The sequence below is a fragment of the Syngnathus acus genome, chromosome 2 (assembly GCF_901709675.1).
Source record: "Syngnathus acus chromosome 2, fSynAcu1.2, whole genome shotgun sequence".
NCBI classification, from domain to species: Eukaryota; Metazoa; Chordata; class Actinopteri; order Syngnathiformes; family Syngnathidae; genus Syngnathus; species Syngnathus acus.
Window position 1 is genome coordinate 5719633 of NC_051088.1, and position 18754 is coordinate 5738386.

Genomic DNA, 18754 nt, shown 5'->3' on the forward strand with positions numbered 1-18754 from the left:
ATTTTATTGAATTTCTGTGAAAATGAAAGCTTTTGACTCTTATTTGATCGTGATCAAGCATATTCTACCACACAAAATGCCTTTTTATCCCTAGTAAATGTTATGTGATCAAAATTAGACATGATTAGACAACGTTTAAGAGACCATTTAATAGTCAACATAGAATATTTTTCATTTGAGTGAATAAGGCTGCTGGAAGAAAGATTGGCTTGCAAACTATAACTTGTGGTTTACATACTGATTAGCTTTTGCTGGGTTCTTTATTGCAACAAAAAATTTGATTTCTACCTGGATTCATTCATTTTTTTATTTGTTAATCCAGTATTGATCTATGCCCAATCCGATGCCTATTCAACTCCGTCCACTGAGCAAAGCTAAGGCTATCTTAAGTGTCAGACAATAATTACTTTCTTTCATCCCTCACAGGACAGGATCCTTGTGAAGGACGGCGTTCTCTCCGTGTCTGTGCTAACACTTTCCGATGCCGGAATGTACCAGTGCGTGGCCGAGAATGAGCACAGCATTATATATTTTGCTGCTGAACTAATGGTTTTAGGTAGGGTGGCATTTATCTCTCCCTTAAATCATCAAATCATTGTTGCTCCAGAATTTAAAGGTCATTTCACTGACGTTTTAAAAGGTTGCCTGGCTTGGTGGATAATGGGGTCAGTTAGGATGTTTTGTGGAGGTCAAACACATTTAAAATATATTTTCCGATATTTACCTGACAAATGAGAAGTATGATAACTAATAATTAATCGTGAAAAAAAGCAAAATAATCGTCAGCCCGAATTCACAGCGGACACTGACGTTTAACACAATCCTTTCTGTGATGCTGTTGTAGACTTCAAAGTCTTTCTCATTTTAAAATATCTCCATGGAAAATAAAGTGTATTTATTAAGACTGTCATCGTTCTAAAAAAATTATTCAATGTAGAAAATGATTGACAAAAAGTATTTTTGTTCCTCATCAGCTTCTCCTCCAGACTTCACAGGGACTGTCCTCAGAGCTTTGCTTAAGGCCAAGGCAGGAAGCATGGTGACATTGGACTGCAAACCCCAAGCATATCCCTTGGCAAGCATTTTATGGAAGAAAGGAAACCTTCCTATTCTCACCAACAACAGGTGAGACTGAAGTTCTGATATTCATTCATTGTTTAGATCAGTGTAGATTCTTGAAAACATTCTTTTAGAGGACTCAATGAAATTCTCAGTTGAAACATGAATAGCAAATTAAGCTCATTCGGCCATGCGTGAAGCGCTCATTGACAGAGCTCGGATCCTAGAATCAAGTCAGGACTTTATCACATGATAAAGTGACTTGGCATTAATGTTGGCTCAAAAACTGCTGTGTGTGTCATTGAAATCCTCTAGGATCACTCTTTCACCAGATGGAACGCTAAGGCTTGCCAATGTGAGCAAGGCTGATGCGGGCAGCTATACGTGCTTCGCCAGGAATAGATTTGGCATGTCGAGTACAACTGGAAGGCTCCTTGTCACAGGTAAACTCCGTTTAATCGCAAGATGTTGATGCACTGCACAGCTCAGTGCCAATGACTTTTTCACTTTGACTTTCGGTTCATTTAGATATTCCCATGAGAAATTATCAACAAACTTTTAGCACAGCTAATGGAAAAAGGGTTGAAAAAAGAAGGTAGCAAGTTACAGACAATTCTAATCACTATTGTTGTTAGGGTTTTACCACTAGAATGTGAATCATCAGCCACTGAGTGCAGGGGTGTGCAGACTCGGTCCTGGAGGACCACTGGCCTGCCTGTTTTCCAGGTTTCCTTTGCTTCAACTTTGCTGATTCAAATGCTCATGATCGTTATCAAGGTTCTTCAGAGCTTGCTGATGATGTCCAATTGAATCAGGTGGGTCGCAGCAAGGACCTATGGAAAACGGGCAGGAAAACGGCCAGAGCTGGACAGACGTGATCTAGTATTACAGTTTCCATCAATCAGTTAACTTTTCAGGACAGTAATGGGGCAATTTCTTATAGCATTAGATAATGACTATTTCAAAGAAATTAAATAAGTGTTTGCCAAAAGAGGGAAAATAATCAGTTAACACATTTAAAAAAAAAATCTAAGTAAAATGATGTATAGTTTTGAAAAATTAACACTTAGAACATTGAAACTCCAAAGCTCAAAAACAAATATCGTAAAAATACTGATGAATCATAAGCCTCCTATCATTGGGAGGATCACTGTTAAGATGTCCTTACATTATGGATACCTGTGCAAAAATTTGAATCTACATTTTGGCTCTATTGCTTTGTCAAGGTGGAGTCAATTTGCTCAACCCTCTCTGCAAATGGAAACAATCTATGGTCACTTTTAAATTTACATTGGTTGTTCTGTGTGGTTGCATTTTGTCACAGTTGCTATAAATCGCTTGGAAGGTGTTTGAGAAAAATACCCCCATCAAATGTTTCCCTGAGAGGAGGTGAAACAAGCCATTTTATACCTTGAATGGAGGCCATGAAAGTGTTGTGGGGAGTTGTTACAAATGTTATTGTTGAAGATGATATGTCATGATATCCAGATTCATTGGTTTCTCTATGTTCCCTGTTCCTCCACATTAGTAAACTTTTTCTATCATCCCTAATTAGGGTTACTGAGATTAATCGGCTAATCATGACTATGTCGCCAACCAACGACATACGTACTTGGTAGTCGATGTCATCATTTTTATTTTTGCAGTTTTGTTTTTCCTCTCGAAATCTCCTTGCCTCCTGCTGCTTTCTGTCTTGCCTGTCTGTGCGCAGTAGTGGTAATCCAGATCATCCGTGATGTAAACACTTCAATTTCATGGCTAATCAATGTTAGCAACACTCTAAAGTTTCACCCAAAACAATGCAATGCAAGCTTGTCTTTTATGGCAGCATGGCTGTGAAAGAAAAGAAAAGCAGATTGTGCCTGATGCATGATTCAGTTTTTGACATAGGAACAAGTCGTGTCTGCAACATAGCCTCAACAAGGCCGGGGGAAACAAACAAAGCAACCGAACATTACGACACGAACGCATGAACAAATGCATGGACCCTGCAATTAATTCTGTTCTCGCAAAATCACTCACAGTTTCCTTTTATGAAAGAGCAGTAAAAGGTGTTTTGTGGATTTTTAGCTGGAAAATAGTTTTTTTAACTTCCTGATTAGGATTTCCAATGCGGTGATTAGTGACAACAAGTTTGGTAGCCTGCGCAAATTGCCACATCGACTGTGAAGAACTCCAAAGCATGATTAATGTATCAATCTGGTTTTATGCTGCACTGATGCCAAAACATGAACAGCACACATCCTCCCTCAACATCAAACCATCAACAGCAACACGTAACCCAGTTCATTACAATATACCGCATTTTAAAATGCTAAAAAATAGGTTTCTTCTAATCATTCAGGATTTTTTTTCATTTGACATGCGCAGCTCATTCTGATTTTGTAGATCAATTGAATACTTTTAAATTATGCAAACAAATGAACACGTTAGAAAGTAATGGGTTACCCGAATACTGTCTAAAAAAATTTTTGCAGTATAAGGACTGCTCAAACACATTGTTTTCTCAGCCTAGAAGTCTGTCTACAGTGCAAAGACACAATTCACTACTGCTTAGCAGTTAACAATGCTGACAATCATCTCACAGAAAGCCAACTGTCACTCACCATTCACTATCAAGTGGTAGCACCATTAACTGCCTCTTGAGTTCAGTAGTGAGTGACATTTGATAATTCTTGAATATGAATCAAATATTTTTCAGTCACAGTTTTCCCTCATGTGTGACCCTGGAACAAAACTAATAATTAACAGAAAATAAAATACAGGAGGAGACCCCGTTCCTTGTTCAAGACAGACAATAAACAACACTACCTAATAGAACATATAGAAAGCGGAACATCAGTGCAAACCCTTTATTCTCACGAGGGTCGCAGGCGTGCTGGAGCCTATCCGAGCAGTCTTTGGGAGGATATCTCTCTTAATATTTGTAAAGTGTGTTTCATCAGATTATTTCATTGAACAACAAAAATATTAAATAAATCATGAAAAAAAATAATTACTAAGAGACAAAATGGCCCTATAGCAGATGGATCCGGACATGGAAGCGTTCCAATAATCAAATTGGGTGTAATATGTCTTGTCTCCACCGTGGGATAGTGGAAAACGCAATTTCGAGCTCTTTGTGTGTCTTGACATGTGAAGAAATTGACAATAAAGCAGACTTTGACTTTGATAAGATTGAATTTATAAACTGCACAGCTGTCCGATCAGTTGAAAATGTATGCACACACAAAACATCAATGCGTGCTTTGTGACTCCTCCTTGACTTAGCCAATTAAGTTGTTTAAGTAGAGAATAAGAAATTGAAAATGGTGCGAGTGGGTACTATAGAGAGGGCGAGCTGTGAGGACAGTCAAAGAAAGGACATTCAATATAAAAAATTGTAGCTTAATAGATCCTGTAAATAGATCGTTCACTTTGTTAGTTTTCATCTCTGTAGTTTTGCCTCTGTCTCTTTCGCACTCCCTTTTGTCACTTTTTTTTAAATATATATATTGTTTTGCCCTTTTTGTGCAGCTGTGCCTTTAGTTCATTTGGAGCCTTGACACAATGAATTGATTCGATGTTCTGCGGGTGTCCTGCTTGCTTTATAAATGTGCTGCATGCTATGGTCTGCAGTGAAAAAGTGATGTGTTATTCTTTTAAATTACCGACACATTTCTCGAGGCTATAATGCAGGCAGTGAGACAGAGCCACGACCTGTACATTGATTATTACTAGCTTAAGTAGTAAGGGACAGCCTTTCGATGTCATTTTTTTTAATCCTTTGGCAGACACTTAAAGGTGCAGCTTGAGAGCAAATCTTCTCTTTGTTCTTCAATTCATTCCAGCAGAATTAACTTGCCTTCAAATGAAGACTCAAAATCTAACTTTAAAGGAACAAGAAAGTAGAAAGTACTTTAGATGTTGCAGAACCTGGTAACAATAAGAGCAGCATCTGGGTTTCATCATGGTGAGGCTGGATTGGGGCAGAGCCATTAATTAAGAAGTAGATGAGATAAATTGTTCTGGAGTCAGACAACTTGTACGGGTAAATCACCCTGTCCCTTTCAACTGCTCCTCTCTGTAATTTCCATAGACGTAAATAACCAAAGCGTCCATTTTTTTGCACATAAAACAATGACAGCAAAGAACAAAGTAGTCAGATAAATAAATTATTTTCATAATGAGTAGATTAAAATGCACAATGGCAAAACAGATAAAATAAGTAAATCATCCATGCAAGCAAGTACATTGCACATAAAATGGAAATTGAACTATTTTTGAACCGTTGTTATTATTATTTTAGCCCTGTCAAGTCCAATTCCTTTGATTCAAGGACATTGAGGGTGAATGAATACTCTGTAATATCTAAAAGATATGCTGTAGATAAAGATTCGTCTTGAATCAAACACTAACTCAGTCATTCCTACACTTTAAGAATGCCACAGACCAATTAAAAAATTCTCTGTGATCCGACAATACTTTAAATAACTCCCAAATGTATTGTTTTTTTACACTATGTTCATCTACTATGTTGGGCAAGCAGTGAGCATTGATTCCAAGCAAAAACAAATGAGTGGCTTTGTTTCTTGTATTAAAATCTATCAACCAAGACACCCACTGATAATCTGATAAATGCGGTGGCCCTGAGGTGCAAATCACAAACACAAAAAATCCACAACAAGAAAAAAAGTAACTTATGATGAACTTTCAGTTACTAATACACTGGTAAATAGTGTATACAAAATGTCAACACAAATTAACTCCCCTTTTGAGACTTATTTCAAATTAATCATTTGCGTCTCTTCATCTACACTTAACACTCAAACATGCTTCCATTTCTCTTATCCTTAAAAAGCACAAAGACCTCCGTGCCTGCTCTTCCCATCACCTGTTAAAATTGTAAAAACTGTCCACCAACGTCATGTATTTACTGTAGATCAGCACTTTTTTGTTTTTATTGAAGATGACTTTTTGCTGTAATTTATCATCACCTTTCGGCCTCTCTGTTCGAAGGTATCATATCAATAAATGGAGAAATGATGTTGAGGTATCCATTTTGGCGTTGGCAAGAACTTTGTCACATGGGTGAAACTACTGTATTCACACCCTCTAGCCTCAGTGAGGACAAACAATACACCCAGTCAGCATACTTTCCTCTTCATTGCGCTACTTGCCAAGGTTGCCTCATGAGTTCACTTTTATTTGCCATTGTGATCAAGCCCCTCTCCGCTACGCTCCGTTGTGACCACGTCTTTTTTTTTTCTTCTTAAGAATAGGGTGGAACAAAGGTCCCTCTTTATGTGGGCAATTTGCTCCTCTACACCTCTAATTTCCATCTCTATCCCTGTGGCTCTGACCATATTTGTTTCAATTGGTACCATATTAGATGACAACCCCAATTTAAAAAGAAGTGAGTGATTTCCTCTGAATAATCCAGCACATGATAACCCTCTCCTGAGCTTGGCATTTAAAATCGCAGCACACAACTTTACTTACTTTGGGATTCACGTGAGTGACAACTTTAAAGACCTTAATAAAGCTAATTTTGTCCACCTTCTGAGCCGTTTAGAAGAGTAGATGTTATATTGGTCACTGCTGAACGTGTATTTAGCTGAAACTGTGTCAAATTGAAGAAAAAGTGTTCTCCTTAGCATGCCATTTCCAAGTACTGTACACTCATTAATCTCTGAGAAATTTTCTTTTGCAATCTCATGCCATCATTTTAGAATTTATCTGAAGTAAAATATTAATGAAATCAAACTCTTATTATCCGTAAGCAATTGATACAGGGACTAAAGACATTCAAGGAATGGCTGCAAAATGTATTAAGTAATTTGGGAAAAGGTATGCATGTACACTACCATTAAAAAGTTTGGGATTACTTAGGAATGTCCTTTTTTTTAAAAATAAAATCTCCATTTTTTCAATAAGGATAACATTAAACGAATCAGGAATACACTCCATACATTGTTAATGTAGTAAATGACTATTCTTGCTGCAAACATCTGGTATTTAATGCAATATCTACATAGGTGTATAAAGGCCCATTTTCAGCAACCATTCCTCCAGTGTTCTAATGCTCCATTGTATTTGCTAAATGTGTTAGAAGGCTAATGGATGATTAGAAACGCCTTGAAAGCCCTTGTGCAATCATGGTAGTTTTCATGGAAAACACTACAGTGTCTGGGTGACCTCAAACTTTTGAAGGGTAGTGTATGTGCACTGAGTTGTGTCAAAATTAACAGAATAACACTTTTAGGGTGGAAAGATCCGGGAGGCAAGGATGTCCAATGTCCGGGAAGGCGAGGCAACTTTATTCATACAGGTTAACATGTTTTCACACAACCAAAAGCGCAACATTTAAAACCATTAGGAGACAGAACAACTGAAGACTTTCACTGAGCAAAGAGAAGTAGCTTATAAAAATGCCCCTTGCCCCTCCCAAAAAATATATTGACACTAATAAGGCACATTTACAACCAAAAGACTGAAAGATTTTTAAAAGCAAGGGATTGCTGCATCACCAATCACCATGCTTTGAACTCCGGGCTCCACAAATTGACCTAAGTCTGCTGACCTCAGCCCTACTGGGTTTATATTGAATTAGCATTCTATTTATAATGTATCTAGAGCCCAAACCCTTCAGTGATTTGTAGACCAGTAGCAGACTTTTAAAATAAAATCTGAGACCCACTGTAAAAAGCCTTTGGGACTGCTGTCATGTGTTCTGATGTCTTAGTTCTGGTCCAAACCTGAGCTGCGGCATTTGAAATGAGCTGCAGCTGTTTGATGCTCTTTTAAGTGAGTCCAGTCAGAAGTCTGACGGATCCCATCAGTCTGGCCATGTTTTTCAGCACCGTTAAACTCCATACTCCAGCAGAACCTCTTACTGATCTGCTGTTAAACACTGGATAAATTGCAGGGATATTATATATTTCAGTATGCAGATAAGAATGGTGACAGTGAGGAATTGGGAGTGTCTAGTTGGCTGCTTTATTTTCCGGCAGCAGGGGCAAACCTAAACAAATCATTTTGATTGGCAAAGATAGGATTGGTAGAGTAGAGTTGAAAGAGAGAGGACTAAACTCTTTGGTGTGTATTTACAAATAGAGGACAAGAAAAGAAGGGAGAGAGAGAGACAATATCAAGAACGACTAAACATAATTAGAAGAACAGCAGGATACTAGGAAAAAAAAAGGGGATTGACACTAAGGGCGGTGGTATCATTTTACTTTAGCTGTCAAGAATGTTGTTAATATTGAAGTCATTTTGTTATTTGACAATTTCTTTCTTTGTTTCAGACCACGTCTGTAAATAAACAAATCCACTTGAGGAAAAAACATGTTTCCTCTCATGCCGCTTCAAAGCAACATTTGCCAAAGGAGCAATGACACAAATTGGGTTATTTAGATTTTAAAAGCTTTGTGTCAGCCAAACAAGGACATATTATTGTTGACAGGCTGGATGCCATTACATTATTTCTTTTTCAAAGATTTTCTGAACACTACCCTGCTTAAAGTATTACAAAGAGTGTCTTCAGCAGCGGTTACATCACCATTTTTTTCAGTCAACCAAACAAATCAATGCAGTTCAATGCAGGGGAAAGTCTTCTTAAAATACTGGAAGCCTATTTAGTTTGAAACCACAAAATACTTTTTAACGTAAGTAGTCCAAAATGCTTTCAACCACCTCAATTTAATTCATTATACAATGAAGTGGGATCAACATGAGTCATATTTCAAAATGCACATGTTTTCGACAGGACAAATGACAGAATAAACAACGAATCAGTCATGAAGACTACACATTTCTCAATTAAGTTTAAGAGAGATTTACAGCTTTATCTTCACGAGGGTCACGGGTGCACTGGAGCCTATCCCAGCCGGGGGACACCGAATTTCTCGCCAGCCAATCACAGGGCACACAGACAAACAACCATTCGCAGTCACAGTCACACCTACGGGCAATTTGGAGTGGTCAATCGGCTTTCCAAGCATGTTTTTGGGATGTGGGAGGAAACCAGAGTACCTCAAGAAAATCCACGCAGGCACGGGGAGAATATGCAATGTATTGGCAAAATTTCTTTGATAGATTTCATTAATTGAACCACTTCTTCATGCGGGAAGTTTAAGGTTTTCTGACTCGTATCCTTATTCAATGCATTTCTGTCGTGATTTCAGTGTACTCACGGATCAGTAGAGTTTCCTTTTGTTTTCTTGAACTCTTGAACGCCTTGGTTTTGTTAATTCCTTTCCACGATCGTCTCGCGGTGCTCGTTGCGCGTGTGCGCACGACTGGCGCTTGCGTGCGCGCGGTAGTTGGCGTCCTTGGCTGCTTTCCAACCAAGGTTTGACACAATTTACGTTTCCTGCATTTTAGGATCGTTCGGTGATGTACTTTCTGAGTGTCATGTTGATACAACACATGAGAAGGTTCCAATAATAATAATAATAATAATAATAGTAATAATAATAATGATAATAATAACAGAACAAATTCACTTGATCATACACGGTCGATCTCCTAAAGCACGGGATACGGACAAGGTTAAAAAAAAAAAAAAACTGTGCCTTGCTGCCGCTCCAGTGCTTTTCCAGGGCGTCTTTTATGCTAAATAATTTGTATCCATAGCAACCTAGTATAAAGAGTTACTAAACATTTCTCTGACATTAAACCTCCCCCCAAAAATCTAAATCACTTTCTAATAAATTAGCTCTAACATGCAAATTCCACACAGAAAGGCCAGAGCTGGAATTAACCCCACAACCTTCGCACTGAGGCGGACGTTATAACCAGTGCACCACCGTGCCTCATCCTCATTAGCAAAGTAACATGCAAGCTAACATTTTTTTTTTTTTAAATCACAAGAGAACAATTATGCATAGCAGTGTTTCAAATTTGTAGTTTGCATCCTTTGAGTAATCCAATGACCTTTTAGACGTCTTTCAAATAAACGGTGCTAACGAGTGCAGTTACACTGATAACACAAGGGCCATGAAAATGGGCCAGAGCTACTTGTAATATGCAATTATCCATCCATCCATTTTCTATATCACTTGCTTGTCATTTACATGGTGGGTGAGCTGCAGCCTGTCCCTATTATTATTACCCTTGAGCAATACTGTAGTCTTCAATGAACCTAACATGCACAAGTTTGGAATGTGGGAGGATGCCAGAGTATCTGGTGAAAACTTAATCAAGGGAGACAATGGGAATACAAGCAAAACTCCACACAAATTTGAACCAAGCTCAAACCCATGCCTTCCCTGTGAGTCAGATAGTTTTTGTAATTGTTTTTATAATGTTCGGATAGTATGACAGTCATCATTATATTGTGTTTTTATTAATATAATAATAATCATCATCATCTATTTTTAACAACTATTAAAATAAAGATATAGCAAATCAACTTTTGGGGATGTGTGATGGGCTGATACTGCTTGAAATGACAAGCTTGAGAAAATAGGATTACTTTGAATGGAGTTTTAACATGAATATTCTTTCTGTAAGAGGCACCACTGAAACAACTGTGAGTATAAAGACCGCCCAACCAGGGAAATAATAATCCACCTTGAGTGGGAGAGGTCTAAGCGCTCCAGCGAAATTCATTGATTTGAACTCAAAAGATTCTTTTTGTCTTGTATGCCCTGCCTGAATTTGAAAGCAATCATATAAACCACCTTGAAGGAGAAGATTAATATATGATATTTGTTGACCTTTCCTAGTGACACTGTGACTAACTAAGCAAAGCGGTATCCTCAGGGCAGGGATTGAACTACTCACGAGACGCTCGGTTCAACTTTACCTTGTGGATCAAGTTATTAGAGTATGACGAGTCATCAAACTCCATCACCATGCCACATCTACATGCTGCAATGAAAATTACCGTTTTTTCCCATGTATAATGCGCAAAATTTAACTAATTTATTGTCCTAAAACCTGGGGTGCGCATTATACATGGGTACAATTTTTTAAATTTTATTTATTTATTTATTTTTATTTTTTTTGTGAAGAAAATCATGGTACAACAATTTTTGAAGAAAATCTTGTCACGGATGGTTCTTTACAACGTCACTTTCCTCTCTTTTCATTTTAACCTAACTGATCGCGGTGGTGCCTTTCTGGGCAGTCGGAGAAATCAACGCCAACAAAAAAAATACATCCAGCCTAGTTAAGAAATCACCAGAAAGATCACCATGACAATTGTGAATAATAAATAAATAATTATTATATATATTATATATATTATTATTATAATAATAAATAATTGTGATAAATAACTGGAACATCACTCAAATATTGGTGATCCCGTTGAGAGTCTCACATATTTCTTCGCTATCGAGTTTGCTACTGCATGCGCAGTGATACTGACCGGCAGAATAACATCCGGTTGTTCCCAAAGATGATCTTTTTTCTGAAATAATTTTATGTTTACGGACTTAAGTAACCCGGCCGGGTCATACCAAAGACTATAAAAATGGGACCCATTGCCTCCCTGCTTGGCACTCAGCATTAAGGGTTGGAATTGGGGGGTTAGATCACCAAATGATTCCCGAGCGCGGCGCCACTGCTGCTCACTGCTCCCCTCTCCCCCAGGGGATGGATCAAAATCACACGGGGATGGGTCAAATGCAGAGGACAAATTTCACCACACCCAGACGCGTGTGTGACGATCATTGGGACTTTAAAAAAAAAAGAAAAAAAAGAAAAAAGTCAAAATTTGGGTGCGTATTATACATGGGTACAGGCTTTTTTCCAGCATCGACATGCCATTTTTAGGGTGCGTATTATACATGGGGGCGCATTATACATGGAAAAAAACGGTAGTTGTTTCTTTTTGCAATATTGCACCATAGAACTATATGGGGTTTGACTTTTGTAGACGATAGACATGTTCTCAAAAAAAGAGATCACCAACCTCTTTGAAAGTGAGAGCTGCTTCTCGGGTACTGGTAAATGACTCGCACTTTGAAAATATTTTTTTTCATATTACCTTTTAATCTTATTAAGAACACTAACAAAATTAGGACTGTTAGTATCTGAAAACTTTTCAGATTCCAAATCTATATTTTTTCCTTTAACATATCCGGTTTTGTTCAAATTCCTTTATTAGGATTAACCCCGGCGGCACTGGTTAGTACGGCCGCCTCACAGTTAGGAGGGTGCGGGTTTGATTCCACCTCTGGCCCTCCCTGTATGGAGTTTGCATGTTCTCCCCGTGCCTACATGGGTTTTCTCCGAGCACGCCGGTTTCCTCCCACATCCAAAAACATGCTTGGTAGGCTGATTGAGCACTTCAAATTACTCCTAGGTGTGAATGCAAGTGCGGATGGTTGTTCGTCTCAGCGTGCCCTGCAATTGGCTGGCAACCGGTTCAGGTTGATGACTGCTGGAATATGTTCCAGTACGCCCGCGATCCTCGTGGGGACAACCGGTATAGAAAATGAATGGATGCAGAATTAACCCCTTGAGGTGTATCGCCTCGTTTTCAAGGGGGTGTCCCAGAAGAAATTTCAAGAATAATATGAATAGAAATTACAGTAATAATAATAATTATCAATTATTATTATCTGTCATTCTGGAGTTTTCATGCATGTGCTGATGTTGCGCTTTGCTAAAAAAAAAAAAAGAACAAAACAAAAAAAATCTCATTTTTGTTTCACTTTAAATATTTTCGAGTCTTTTCTTATTTACATCTTACGTGAACAGATTATTTTGCTTTTGGTTACGTGACTACTGAATGTGAACTCAACCGTGAACTTAAACTCAAGGTATGCACGATTCGTGATAACATCACACCCCGGTTTATGTACATTTATCCAGCTCAGTGGCCTAGTGGTAGAGTGTCCGCCCTGAGACTGGAAGGTTGTGGGTTCAAACCCCGGCCGGGTCATACCAAAGACTATAAAAATGGGACCCATTGCCTCCCTGCTTGGCACTCAGCATTAAGGGTTAGATTTGGGGGGTTAGATCACCAACTGATTCCCGAGCGCGGCACCGCTGCTGCTCACTGCTCCCCTCTCCCCCAGGGGATGGATTAAAATCACACGGGGATGGGTTAAATGCAGAGGACAAATTTCACCACACCCAGGTGTGTGTGTGACGATCATTGGGATTTTAATCTTTAATCTTTAATTTATGTGGTTCAACCACTATATCTGTCCCCGTGCTGGCAACCACAGGGTCTAAGGTTTAGAACATGTGGATAAATGGCACCAAACCCACTAATAGTTCTTTGTCATCCCAGCTGTCAAAAAAAAATACTGTTTTTTTTGTGCTAGATCCAACCAGATTTACCCAGGGCCCTGGAGACATGGAAATCATCGTAGGCGAGAGCATCGTGTTACCCTGTCAAGTAACCAGCGATCCAGTCCTCGACGTTTCCTTTTCTTGGGCCTTTAACGGACAGCTCATCGGCAATGATGGCGGTCACTTCGAGCTGGTGGGCGGGGTGAGTGACCTTCTGCCGTCTTCCTCTTCAGAATGTGTGAATAGGCAGTTGGCACCTCTTTTCCACCCTTGCTTTCACTTCATCTGTGCTGTTCGTTTGAAGAGAGAGCTTGACATTGAAGTAGACCTTGAAAAAAAAAAGAGCACAGCTCTTGTTTCTTCTAGAATAAAACCTATAGGCCGTGATAATGAGGGTCCTCAAATTTCATTTTACTTCCATGAATGGATTTGTGTCCCTTGCTCCGTCAAAATATGTCTTTTGTTGCTCTTGTGTTCATTACTTTCTCAGTTCAGTTCCTCCTTTCCTTTCAGATGTTACTTTGTTGCATGCAACAGAAAGCGGATACACATAATTAAAGGTGTCTTTAAAAAGAACGAAAGCATGGCAAAGCCCCAAATGACAGTACACTTTGAGAACACCCTCACACGTTTTGAGATTAATCATTTTCTATGTGTGTATGTGTTTTCTTATCAGACTCCCTTCCCCAGAAATGCTTGAATGTCCCCCGCTCAGAGAGATTACCAACTTAACTTTGCTGCTTCAAGGAATTTAATTTCCATAATTAAACCATGTTGGCACAACTTACACATTTCCCTGCCAATGCCATGAGAACAATTTCCCCACTAATTTAACATTTGTTCTTACAAATGTACTCCCTCCTTTCTCCACTTCTCTCTATAAACCAGCAAACCTGCAAAAGTTCAAATATGAAAGTCCAATTGCTTGCAACAGACCTTTGAAATTCATGGGAATGACCCTGCAAATGAAAAGGGGCACAGATAGCAGCAACATTGTCAAACATAAAAATTATATTCCTTTGCACATTTATAAATCTAGATGTTTTATCTTTTTCATCTAAACCACAAGGTTATGTCTGGTTTGCCAATCCACAGGACTCCCTGGGCTCTCAATAGATGTGTGCAACGTAAATTACATTCTGTTAAGGCCAAAATGAGGGTGGTTTTTTTGTGACTTGGTGGCCTATGGCTGGAAAAGACTGTAAAATACTGTGTGAGAATGTTTTTTAAAGGTGGTGTTTTTCGATTTCGATTAATTGTTTTGACCATATTGTTCATTAAACTACATTGTTGCAGTTTAATTTTCTGGCTGCTGCCTCTGCATACTATAGTAATGCTAAAAAGATGGATGGATGGATGGATGGATGGATGGATGGATGGATGGATGGATGGATGGATGGATGGATGGATGGAAAGAGGCCAGATTTTTTTCATCAGCACATTGGACTACACAATTCCTAACCAGATGTATGATACAAATGCTATTTGCTCCAGATTATGTTACAATTTACCAGATCATTTAGAGCGGTGGCAAAGATTGCCTTTTCTCAATGGACAGAAGATAAAATATGTTAACATGTCTTTTTTCCACCTCCACCCAAAAGACAACTATTAACCAAATCACTATCGCTTTGAAATGGGCCTTTAAAGCAGCGGTCCCAAACCTTTTTAGGACCAAGGATCGGATAAATGTCAGACAGTATTTTCACGGACCGGCTTTTAAGGCGTGGCGGATAAATATAACAAAAATAAAATGATCCGAACGGCATAAAAACAAGGGTATAATTTAATAATAAACGTGAATTCACTGTGTACTCTTATGCAACTTTACGAGCAGCGTCCTCATAACATCGTGCAACCTAACATGAGTAATGTTATTATATGTTTGCGTCTTCGTCCATTTTTCCAAAATAAAAGATCGCTCAGACTCAGATAAATAAAACGACAATAATGCAAGTTACTAATTCTTTCTTGTGTGGCCCGGTACCAAATGATCCACCGGTACATGTCTACGGCCTGGGGGTTGCTTTAAAGCAGTGGTTCCCAAACTTTTGCAGGCTGGCGCCCCCTTTGGCTCCCCAGTGAATTCCTAGCGCCCCCCCCCCCCCCCCCCCAAGGACCGGCATTTATATAAATAAATAATACATTTATATAAATAAATAAATAATACATTTATAATATCATTACCATTACGTTGAATTAGTGGGAGCACTGAGTTTGTTTCTCAGAAACGAGCCGGTCCCATCTAGACGTAATCGGAGACAATGACACCCGAAGTGATTTAAGGTTTGTCTTTTATTGCAGGATGCTTGGTCTCCATGTGTTGAAGCAGTTTTGAATGCTTCACTGCCTGGTTAGTTAGCCTGTCGCCACATATTAGCTTTGCGGGCTCGACTGGGGAAACATGTCACGTGACCGGGACGAGTGTCTTGACCTGAATTAATTGATCATCGATAAAAAAAAAAATTCTGTGCGGCTTGGCGGCCCGGTACCAAGTGACCCACAGACCGGTAACGGTCCGCGGCCCGGTGGTTGGGGACCACTGCCCTAACCAGCTCAACACAACACAACACGGCGCGTTCTGGCGAGTCCCCAATTTCATGTTGACTTGAACTCAAGATGATGTTGACCGCCAGAATGCGGTTTTTATTATAAGATAAAATTCTGAACATTACAAGCTTGAAATTACAAACCTGAGCTTTTGCTTTTGTAGTCTATGCTGTCGGATCTGACTGGGCCAGAGCGGCGTGTTGTGTACAAATCGACTGCCGCCCCCCTACCGCACCCCTACCGCCCCTTTCTTCCTCACCGCCCCCCCAGATCTTTCCACCGCCCCCAGGGGGGCGGTACCGCCCACTTTGGGAACCACTGCTTTAAAGTATCTGCAGCATTTGCCAAAACTTTTTTGTCTTTCTTCGTTTGGTTTACATCACATTCAACTTGCCCAGCTTCAACCCTTAGTAAGCTGTCACATGCTTTGTAATCTTTTCTGCAACATAAAGCTTCCTTTCCTCCTTGCCAGAGAGCCGCAGGAGATCTGATGATCAGGAATATTCAGCTCAACCACACGGGCAAATACATCTGCGTGGTGGACACGGATGTGGAAAGCCTCTCAGCCGTTGCCATATTGATTGTGAAAGGTAAGAGAACCTCTCCACCGCTCTGGATGCGCTAATTAAAACGAGGCTCAGAGGACTGGGTCTCTTTGGAAGCTCTGGAAGGCAAATATTAAAAATCCCACCCAACCTTTATAGTTTCTGAAAGCCACAAATTGATCCAAAATACCATTTATGCCCTGCGTGTTGTCAAACTAAAACAATAGGCGATATTATCCATGCATGCTCCTTTCTGGGTGTTCTTTGTTCACTCGGGCTCTTAATTTAAAATCGCCTTATTTTCAGCCGCTGAATGGAGGAAGGCTAATTTGCCCACCTTGTCACCAAGATCACTCCCCAGGTTTTATTTGCAGTTTTTGTTTGTAGTTTCACTTGATTACAACAGGCTTGTTTTTCTGCCAGACATTTTTCCTCCATTACAGCCAATTGTCCGCATGCATAACTATAAGGGCACCATTTATCATGAGCTACATCAGGCTGTATCGACATTTTTCTGTGTAATAGCTGAATTGTATGGCAGCTGGGTGAGAGGAGGTCGGCTTCTCGATTGGATCAATGTGCTAAATTGCGGTGCAAATTGACACCACACAAATCTGTTAAATGCCAAATGAGTGAAGAGAGGATGTTCAGTATGTGAAAAGGTTAGAGGCAAGCACCCACGGGCAACAATGTTAGGTATGTCCTTTGCCATATGTTTACCAAATTGTTCATTTGTTTTTTTAAACATCTTGGAGAGGAAGAGCTGTCGTAGCTGAGGACTAAGTGGAAATAAATCTCAATCTTAATAGAAACAATTGCAATTCATGTCAAGTGAAGTGAATCCTGCCTGTGACTCTGCATTATTTATACAGAACGTCCTGCTGATGGCAGCTGTCACCAATGTGTCATTCCACACGCATCAAACGGCTTCAAATGTTAGGCAGTAAACCATGAAGCTAGTGGCAACCAAGCGATGTGTCATTTCAGATATTACTTTCCGGTACAGCTGCCAGCTGATATGCTGTGCCGAAAGCTACCTTTCAACCTGTGGCCAATAATAATAAAAGAAAATAAGAAAATGCTCTTGAAAAAATATTAGAATACATACATGAATATAGAATAACCACAATTCTACTTTACAGGAAAGTCTCTTTCACAAAATAATATCATTTATCACACATACGTACGTGTCAAAAGAAAATTTTATTTTCCAAATGAAGTCCAACCTGGGATGCACTTCAAATATTTTCCTGGCAAGCAAACTCACAGTTGACAGCAATATTTCAACTCCTTCATCAGCGACATAACCTGAATTTATTAATCATTTCAAGAATCAGTGTTTGTACAAAAATCCTTGCTAAATATAAAAAAAATCTTGTGCAGCATGACCATGTATTTTTAGTTTATTGCATGTCGTTTTCAGTTTATTGCATGTCGTTCATAAACATCGTATCCCGCTGCCATACTAAACAGTGCCCCCCCCCTAGAAATTTGTTACTCGATACCTGTTATTGATCTACAGCATGTACAGCAGCACCTATTTCCACCATCACATGCGATGAGTGAGAACAGTATATGTACCGAACAATAAATATTACTGTTATACTTTGAACAGTATGCAGAATATGAATGTCAATCTGTACATGAATGGATACAGACGTTAGAAAAAAAACGATGCTTTGGATTAATAGTTTATATATAAAAATTGAATTATATATGAGAATGAAAGTGAAATGATGACATGGAAAGCAGCACGTAGTGACCAATACAGCAGTGTGTGATATCCTACATGCGCTATAAGCAGTTGTAAAAGGAACCAGCAATATTAACTGTCAGCAGTGGAGTGACAACTATTCATGAATAAATCATACACGGAACAGTCATACAAGTTTGACAGCAGCAGGAAGGGGAGACATGCAAACTGGAAAATATACTTCTACGAGTACTGTCATTTAGGAGTGTGAGGATTTTTTTTTTTACACAGAGAAATGGTGCTGGGGAAAATAGTTTTTGTTGTGTGAGTGGTGAAGCGGAGCACAGGCTCTGTACATAGAGCGTGTCATCAAGAATTGAGGCACACTATATGGACATAAATATTGGGACACCTGTCCATTGCACCTAAAGAGTGTGAAAATTCTATGTGCCCTTTGTCACCTACAACAGCTGCTGTTCCTGATTGACTGATTCGATTGAAAGATGTATCTGAAGGCTTTTGAGCAAAAAGTGTACATTGAACTGGGTATACAAGCATAAGGAGGCTGGCTGGATCGTGAAGGATTTAATTTTCATTGAACAGAGCACGAGGTAGATTTTTCAAATGTACATCATGGCACACAACACAAGGTCAATGATCTTGTCTCTTGGCA

At 39.3% G+C, this 18754-nt stretch overlaps 1 protein-coding gene across 1 annotated transcript in view; it reads left to right on the forward strand.

The window, feature by feature from the left end:
* cntn3a.2 (contactin 3a, tandem duplicate 2) overlaps nucleotides 1–18754 on the forward strand; it is a 52963-nt gene that overhangs the window by 20643 nt on the left and 13566 nt on the right. The window contains exons 10-14 of the mRNA XM_037239554.1: nucleotides 427–556; nucleotides 975–1125; nucleotides 1375–1502; nucleotides 13326–13495; nucleotides 16316–16433. Of these exons, the coding sequence (XP_037095449.1) occupies nucleotides 427–556; nucleotides 975–1125; nucleotides 1375–1502; nucleotides 13326–13495; nucleotides 16316–16433 (697 nt within the window). The remainder of the gene's footprint in view (nucleotides 1–426; nucleotides 557–974; nucleotides 1126–1374; nucleotides 1503–13325; nucleotides 13496–16315; nucleotides 16434–18754) is intronic.